Below are 9,142 nucleotides of genomic sequence, written 5' to 3' on the forward strand. Positions count from 1 at the left end.
TATCTATGTTGTGTCTAAGCTAAGTTCCTTCAATGCGGCCATTTTGAAAGATGCTATAAAATTATGCATTTGGTAAGTCAGACTTCTCATTTTTTCGTAAAACATTAAGTTAGTCGTTTCATTTTATTAATTTTGACTTAAATCTGATTGAAATTCTGTTTTTGATTTCTGATTTTATCGATTTTATGAAATTTTTAGACTCTTAAAATTTTTTGGTGCTCTAGGAATTTTTCAAGCTAAACAAAATGGCGGATTACCTGAAGTTTGCTGTTTGGAAGAATTTTTTAGGGTATTTTATTTCATTTTTTTTTTAATCTTTTGGCTATCCCCTTCTTCAGACAAATTTCATTCATTTTCATCCAGTAGGATATTTTTTTAGAAAGAATTGAACGACGCAGCGACGCCATTTTGTTTTAAGCGGCCCTGATTCACATTTTCATTTATTGTTAACAATTTACTGGACCGATTTTGATAAGAGTTCTAAAAATCATTTTCAGAGAACAAAGAAAATTTTGAAAATGATTTTGTTTGGATCTGGGTTAATTTTCTTTCAGTTTTTGAGCAAATATTCTTGAACAAAATGCATAACCTAAAAAATTTTTGGTTATTCTTAAATATTTCTCTGTGGCCTTGTGGCTTGAAAAGGCTGGGGCCGTAAAGCTTTAAAATAAAAAAAAAAAAAAAAAAAAAAAAAAAAATATTTCTCTGATAAAGAACTTTTTTTTTTTTTTTTTTTTTTTTTTTTTTTTACTGCCAAGGGGCTTTTAATTATTTCCTGTCGCTAATTACAAATTGGACAATGAATAATACAAAATAATATTTATAAAGAAAACAAAACCAAGAAGCAGAGAAGGGATTGGCCAGTGCCTCCCCCTTCGAAAACATCACTTGTCCTCAGAAACTATTCACAGAGACTGGTCTTCCATCGGTGTGGGAGGTTAACGGGGTCGGCCCTTTTGAGCCGCTTATATCTGACATCAGCGAAGAGTCGGTTTGCTAACATATTCATCCCAGAGATCATTCTCAAGATTTTTGATTGAAAGCGTTGTAGCATACTCAGGTTGGACTTGCTGGCGGATCCATAGATTTGACATCCGTAAGACCATATTGGTTTGATTGCTGCTTTGTAAATCAAAACTTTAGATTGCAAAGACAGTTTGGAATGACGCCCAATGAGCCAGTAAAGTTTCGAAGTACGAAGTTTTAATTGCGTCAACTTGGCAGAAATGTGTTGCTTCCATGACAGTTTCCTGTCAAGATGAATACCCAGGTATTTGACGTGGGCTTCCCGAGGAATCACAGACCCATTGAGGGTGATGGATGGGCAGGATTTTTTCTTGAGTGTGAATGTCACGTGTGTGGATTTTGATTCATTAGCTTTAATCCTCCATCTATGGAGCCAATCCTGGATAGAAAGAATGTGCTCCTGCAATTCTCGGGACGCTGTGTTTGGGTTTACATGGGAACACAAAATGGCGGTGTCGTCGACGAAGGTGGCAGTCATAACGTAGGGTGATGTGGGCAGGTCAGCTGTGAAAATCTGGTACAAGACTGGGCCTAATACACTGCCCTGGGGCACCCCGGACAGTACTTTGTGACGTTCAGAGAGCGCTGATTGGTATCTAACCCTGAAGAAGCGGTCAGCCAGGTAGGATTCCATGATTTTGGCAAACTGGGATGGGACAGAGAGCCTAATCTTGTGGAGCAGCCCCTCAAACCACACCTTATCAAACGCCTGGGCCACGTCAAGAAACACCGCCGAGCAGTATTTTTTGCTGTCTAAAGCACATTGAATCTCCGCAGCTATCCTGTGGACCTGCTCTATTGTTGCATGTCCCTTCCTACAGCCAAACTGATGGTCCGGCACAACCCCATTTTGCTCCAGAAAAGGGGACATCTTTAGCAAGATTAACTTCTCGCAAATCTTGGACAGGATGGGCAATAAGCTTATAGGACGATATGACTCAGCGAGGGTTACATCTTTTCCCGGTTTGGGGATCATGGTTATGGTAGAGATCTTCCAGGGACTGGGGAAGTAGCCAACCCTCAAGACAGCATTAACAATAAAAGTGAGTACCATCATGCAACGTTTAGGCATCTCCTTTAACATCCTGCCATTTATCAAATCCCAACCCGGGGCCTTTTTCGGGTTTATGGACTTGACTACTGCTAAGACTTGTTTGGGCGTAATGAATGATTTAGGTAGGGCATTTTCAGCATAGGTGACAAGAGGAATTGCTACGGGGTTTTCAATGCTATGCGGAGTGAAGACTCTACTCAAATGATCAGCAAGCAGCTCGGCTTTATCCTGCGGCATTCTCGCCCATGAACCATCAGATTTTCGAAGGGGTGGCTGGCATAATTGAGGTTTCTTGGCAGACTTTACGGCCTTCCAGAGAGAATAATCGGTGTCAGCAAATGGTGACAAGCCCTCGAGGTAATGATCAAAGTTTTGCTGGTTCATAATCCTGAGTTCTTTTTTGATCAACTTGCACATTTTGTTGAACTCAGCTTTCGCCCTAGGGGACCTGGTACTTTGGTATTCTTTACGTAGCATTTTTTTACTCTTGAGCAAATCATTAATTCTCCTGGAGGAACCATCAAATGCCCTTCTAGGACTTTTTTCTGTTTTCGCGACTGTAGAAGCTTTAGCCGCTCCAACCAACAGCCCTGTAAACTCCTCAACAGCAGTTTCAATTTCATCATTTGACTTCAGGGAAATTTTCATGTTACAATTTCTTTCGAGGTGCTCACGATATGTTTTCCAATTTGTAGAGGAGTTAGTGAGGAACCATGGTTTCTCAACAAAAATAGGTTTTTTTGCCAAGGTAATTATAATAGGCGAGTGATCTGAGGATAAGTCGAAGCAAGAGGTAACGGAGACACATTTGTGATTGAAACCTTTGGCGACAGCGAAATCGATAAGGTCAGGAGTTTTTCGTCTATCACTGGGCCAGTATGTAGGCTGACCAGTAGAAATACAAGTGAGATTGTTTTTGTGTACCGCCTGCATTAGCTGCCTTCCTTTAGGAGAAATTAGTCTTGACCCCCAAAATGTGTGTTTTGCATTATAATCTCCGGCCGCAATAAATTTGTTGCCCAGTGTAGAGTAAAATTGAGAGAATTTCTCTTCGCTCACCGCAAACCTCGGCGGGCAATACACAGCTGATAGAGTAAAGGGCCCGCCATCAGTGAGTATTTCAATGTTTGTTGCCTGTAATTCTTTCTGTGCCCATTTGTTCATTTCGCTGTGAATAATTCCTCTGCGGACCAAAACAGCCGTACCTCCGTGTGCGCGGCCATCAGGGTGCTTAGTATCGTAGGTTATATAGTTTCGAATGACAAAAAAGTTGAGTGATGTGAAATGAGTTTCCGAGATAGCCATAATGTCGATATTTTGATCTATTAAGAATTTTTGAAGTTCTAGTTTGTGTTGACAAAGCCCATTTGCATTCCATACCGCTATCCTTAGCTCATTCATTTTGGCTGTTAGTTTGATTTACGTAGCAAGAGAGACAATTGCTTACTCAGTGACGCAACGCTCTCTTCCAGCGCGTTTTGCTTTCTCATCATTTCGTGCATTTGCGACTGCATTAGAATCATTAACTTGATGACGTCATCATTTTCCTTCTGTGGTTTGCCACCGACATCTACGGAGCCACTGCCAACAGGGCCATTATGGTTAGAATTCTTCTGATTCTTAAGAATTTCTGCGAGAGTAACTTCATCATTCCACGTTAAGTCATTGTTGGGAGCATTTCGGGTAAGTCTCTCCTCAATTGCCAAATTTCTTTTGTGTCTCTCACTACGCAATTCGCGCCTTTGCCGGGGATTCGCCCTTTCTAAGAATTCTTGATAAACACTGCAACCTTTCCAGCTCGTGGTGTGATTGCCTCCACAGTTATTGCATTTCCTGGCAATTTGACCCTCATCGCGCTTCTTACAGCTTTCCGTGGCATGTTTTTCCGAGCAAACAGAACAAATTGTGGTTAAATTACAACGATTTCTCGTGTGCCCATACTCCTGGCAGTTGTAGCATCTCACGGGTTGCTTTTTCTTCCGGAGCTCTTCTACATTGACCACATAGTGCATAAATCGTGTCAGTTTATAAATAGGGTGCGGGCCAGAGCCTTCTTGGGACTTGTCCAACTCGAGGATAAAGATGCCTGTCTTCTCCCCAAGTCGATTGGCCAGGTTAGAGACTTTGCGAGGTATGAATTTTAATCTTGTTAATTCTTTGGAGATCTCATCGGTATTCGTGTCTGGGTGTAGCCCCTTCAGTGCCACACGAAATGCTCTCTCGCTTTTTAGTTGAAAAGTGAAGAAAGGAACTTCACTTTTTTTAAAGCCACTCTGTACTTTGCGGTAGTCATCAACAGTTGCCAACTGAATCTTAGCTTCCTGGCCTTTCTTCAGGATTTTAACATCATAATTCTGAATCCCATATTTCAACATATGCTTAGGGATAGCAGTAATGTGGCTAAGGCCTCTAATGTACATGGGGGTGGGTTTCTCATGATTAGTGCTTCCTCTAGAGTCAGTGTTTTGATTTGATGTTCCCGGAATTGGGTTACCAAGAGCATCAAAGCGATTACTTGTGGGAACCGGCGCAGGGGTCCTCGGGGCAAAAGATTGGTTCTTGCTCTTCGAATTAGGGCTTCTTTTCCTTTTAACAGCCACAAAATTTTTGTAGATATCAGCACCAGTGATGATCGAGGGCGGGGCAGTAATCTCAACGTGGCCATCACGTGAAGCACCAGGCGATCCTGAACCAGGCGAAGAGTTCTTCGGGCCGGGAGAATCTTCAGTAACATCCATTGTCTCCTCATCATTCTCTTCGCCTTGACCATTTTCATCCATATTGGGGCCGTCAGGACTACCAAAAGCCAGTCCGACACACCACCAGGATATAGGTTAATTGAGAGAGAGATTCGTGTCTTCTTTGGTTTCCAGAAACCACGGAAAAAGTTGCCAATATTTCGCTTTGACCAACTCCGTGGTCCCAGTCACCTAAAATATATGTGCCCGGGAGGCTCAAGCAAAAAGGATTCTTAGATTTTTCGCTTATTTACCAGGAGCTTTAAATTTCCAAGTAATGACACTTGCCTGTCAGAATGACAATCTGATAAAGAACTAAATTAGTCCAGAAAGTTTCATTCAAATCGGCCCAAAGTCGGTACAGCTTCTAGGATTCGGCAGGAATGGATTAAAAATTAAACTGAGGGGTCGATTCTGCTAAAAATTCTTTCTTTTCATTTCTAAAAACTTATAAATTGTTTCTATTTTTGTTCCTTAAAAAAAAACAAAGAATTAGTTGTTCCAGAAAACAGTTAGAAAGAATTTTAAAGAGTCCTGGAAAAGTAATTTTCTTTCCGAAATCCGTTTAAATAAAGGATTAAAATGTCAAAAAAAATCTTATAAGATTTTTTCCCAAAATACCAAAAATATTATAATTGACAAATTCTAAGAAAAGAAAGTATAAGAATCTACCCCTGAATCAATTGAATTAAGAACTCGTTGTTGACTAATATTTATTTATTTTTTATTTATCAGAATTTGGTTTTCAATATAATTTATCATTTTTCTGTGTCCTCGACACCCTGCCTGTGCTCCTATTTGTTGCAATTTAGCTCCTCATCCTTGAATAAATTTTCCTCTGAACATTTCTATGCCAATTCGTTATTTTCTTTTTGCTTTTTCCTTCTTCATTTGTTTGCTTTTTCTCTTTGAATTTTTCCCTTCAATTTCTACTCTTGATGGACGATAAATCCGAACTACATTCCTCCGTGTCGACATCTTCAAAGCTACTCTGCCTTCGTGTTGCACTATTTGCTTTTACAATGGCTAAATTGGAAAAATCCTTATTATCCTTGAGGGAAACACCTTCGTCGCTGTTCTCCTCAGTGGGACGTTTACTCATAATTCTCTCCCTTGCCTGTGCTGAATTCTGCTGCTTCACAGGGTCCTCCTTCATCATCACACTCGCTTCGTGGAAATTCAGGAAAATCCTCCCATTGGAATCGGTCTTAATGGGAAGAATCTCCGTGCAGACATTCCGGGAGATGCTGCGATTTGTTCCAGCACTATTTTTGGGACTTTCAGGCTTCACTATGAAGCTCCTCTGTTGGTATTTCTTGCGACGCTGCCTCAGGCAGAAGGGATCCCTTTCGCTGGCCTTTATGTACTGCATGAGGGGTCGATTGACCCCCCACTTTGGACGTGGTTCTGGCTTCTTGCTCTTGCCTGCCTTTGAGCGAATCATTGTTTTGGTTGTTGTGGTTGTTGTGATGGTTTCATTGCGCGCAGATGACCCGTCATCGTCATCAGCGATGGTCTGCTGTTGCCCTTTATTCGATGTCTGTGTAACTGATGTGGTCACCGTGGAGATTTCCTGCAAGTACAACTTATGATGACAACAGAGATTGCATAGTCGCGAAGGGATTTCCGTTTGCACAGCCACATCAACCGATGAGGAGGAGTCATGACGATATTTTCGTGGTGTCAGCATCCTTTCACCCAGAATGTCTCCCCTGGTACACGTGGCTGCATCAATTCGCATCTCAGCCCTCAGGGTGTCCTCCTTTGTGAATGTTCCATCATGTGGAAGTTTCGGTGGTTCCTCCTGTTCCGGAAGCTTCACTTCTACTTGTTTTACATCTTCCTCCTTCACACAATTCGCTTCTGTTTCACCCTCTGTCTTGACTAGACCATCTTCAAGAGCTTCCTCATGTGTTTTCACTTCCTCCTTAACGGTGGACGTTGTATTATTCCCATGAACTTTGCAGCAGTAGCTACACTCCCTGTTGTGACTTTCCCGCATTGAAATCTTCTCCGGATCACCTCCATTTAGCTTTTCCGGACGCTGCTGCTGAGCTGCCAGAAGAAGGGCCAACTGGAGATTATTCACGGTTGCATTGAAATTGAGGAAGTCACTGGCAATGGGCAACGGAACGACTGGTGTCATTGTTTGGAGCACCAAAGCAATCCCATCGAGATCTGTTGCCCTATTATTGCGATCAATCACCACAAGGGGCTTTTCCGGAGGAGACATCTCTGCTGGTTTTTCACTTTGCCTCTCACTCTGCTTCTCCATTGAAGTTTTATCTTCAACAACTTGTTCCTCTTTCTTATCTTCCTGCTCCACAATAATTTGTTTCTTCAGCTTTATTGGGGTTCCAATGAGAACTCTTTCCGGATCTTCCTCCACTGATAGACTTTTCACTGTCTTTTCCTCCTTGGATGCCTCTTCTGGGGCTTCTTTTGCCTCCCTTGCAGGAGGCGGAGAAGCCTCCCGATGAAAGATTTTGTGCTTTCGACGATCTTTCTCAACTTTTGCTTCCATTTCTGCCTTTGCGAGGGCCCGACGCATCATATCGTGCTTCTTCTTCTCCTTCTCCAACTTTTCCTGCTGCACGCGTTTATCGTACTCAAAGCGTGCCCTTTCCATCTCCATCTGCCGCATCATACGTTCCTCCTCGAGACGCTCTTCGCGCAATCGTCGCTCCTTCTCCCATTTCCTCTGACGCTCACGCTCCTTTAGTTGCTCCTTTATGGCGTCCTGCAGCTCCATCGCTTTCCTCCGTCGATTGGCGCGTTCCTCGAGAATCTGCGGGTCAATTGGGGTGTTCTGTCCCCTGATGAAGGATCTACATGCAAAAGGAACAAATAAAGAATATTCTTGGGCAGGATTTTTGGGCAATTTTTCCCATCCATACCTCACGGATTCATCTTCACTATCACGCATCTCATGGAGTCCCTTTTCCAGCCACACTGGGACACTCCTGGCTGATTTTTCCATCTCAACCCTTGCAATTGGATCATAGAGATGCCCAACAGTTACCCCACGATCACCCCACTTGGCACGCTCCTCCTTGACTTTGTGATAGCCCCCAAAGTCCGGAGCTTGGAATGAGGTGAATGATTGCCCGTCAGAAGATGAGGAAGACGGTGTGCTGAGAGATCTACATGCATAAACCAGATGGGAGAGTCTCGTAAGTGAGAAAATTTATTCCAAATATTTTTATGACCAAAAAGAAATATTCTCTTCTGACCAAAAGAATATGAAATAAACAACTAACTTGGAAAATTCCGTTTCATGCTCCAAATCTAGACTATCAGGGGACATTTTGTGATGCAACTGACTCCCACGACTCTTTGTTGTTGCCTCCGAAAAGGTATCATCAGCAGCCTCCTTGGCTGCTGCTGTTGTTGCTGCCTCAAAGGAACTCCCGGTTATGTGAAGTTGTGGCTTTGGTGGAAGAAAATTCCCAGCATAGCTAACCTTCTGCGGGTGCTCCGTATTTGTCCACACTTCTGCACCACTGCTATCCGAATGCTGTGGTGATCCACTCGTGTAGCCCGTGTCGTCCTCCGTTGTGCTATGCCCCATTCCTCCTTGAAACTTCTGCCGTCCAATTGGTGGGAGACTTGGGCTACGAATCCTTCGACTTTCCCCCTCATACACACCCCCATGACGCATTGAATTCTTCCTTCCACGATAGTTCTCCGTTAAATCCATATTGCTAGCATAGAATGTCCGGATGCTGGTCTTCTCGTACGTACTGGATCGAGATTCCTTTCCGTGAAAAAAATCGTTAATAAGGAATTAAATAAATTCCCAACGATTTTAACTTACAATTTTAATGGGAAATTCCCCGAGCTTTGCCATTTCTTCGCGTTCCTTCTGCCACTGGCGCTTCTTTTGCTCCACCAAACTCAATTCACGATTCCCGCCTGTGGTGCTGTTTTGGTAAATCATCGTCCTGCCCCACTTTGAGCTCGCTTAGCGCAGGATTTTGTTCATTGGTTGTTAGTATTTTATTTATTTGTTCGAATATTTTCAATACACTCAGAAGAAATTCAAAAAAGTCTTCGCAAAACTTTGGAACTTCTCAAATCTTTTAATTTATATATTCTTACAAGAGTTTTAATAAAATATTAAATAAAAAATCTTTTTTATGTTCTTTTTATAAAATTATTTCTTTCTATAAATCTACCAGTTGTCTGTGAAACATGGTGGCGCTGTTTGTTAATTTTATAGCAAATGGTAAAATATCTTTTAATCTTAAATCTGAGACACACTTTATGCTATAAAAATAAGCAATTTAGTTTTCTACCTTTTCAAAAAAGAAGAAGAAGAAAA

The 9,142-nt window shown here is 42.1% G+C and overlaps 1 protein-coding gene across 2 annotated transcripts; it reads right to left on the minus strand.

Moving 5' to 3' along the window:
* Positions 1-5,737: 5,737 nt before the first annotated feature.
* On the minus strand, positions 5,738-9,142 carry LOC129795984 (uncharacterized). 2 transcript variants are annotated; one of them, XM_055837581.1, is made up of 4 exons: positions 8,636-9,142; positions 8,079-8,575; positions 7,716-7,961; positions 5,738-7,646 (listed from the first exon to the last, which is right to left on the minus strand). In XM_055837581.1, exons 1-4 carry the CDS (start codon positions 8,756-8,758, stop codon positions 5,741-5,743), a joined length of 2,772 nt encoding a protein of 923 aa, XP_055693556.1. In that variant the 5' UTR covers positions 8,759-9,142; the 3' UTR covers positions 5,738-5,740. The 2 variants fall into 2 exon arrangements, with proteins under 2 accessions (XP_055693556.1, XP_055693555.1); XM_055837580.1 differs by having other exon boundaries at positions 5,738-7,961.

The sequence above is a fragment of the Lutzomyia longipalpis genome, chromosome 4 (genome assembly GCF_024334085.1).
Source record: "Lutzomyia longipalpis isolate SR_M1_2022 chromosome 4, ASM2433408v1".
Lineage (NCBI taxonomy): Eukaryota > Metazoa > Arthropoda > Insecta > Diptera > Psychodidae > Lutzomyia > Lutzomyia longipalpis.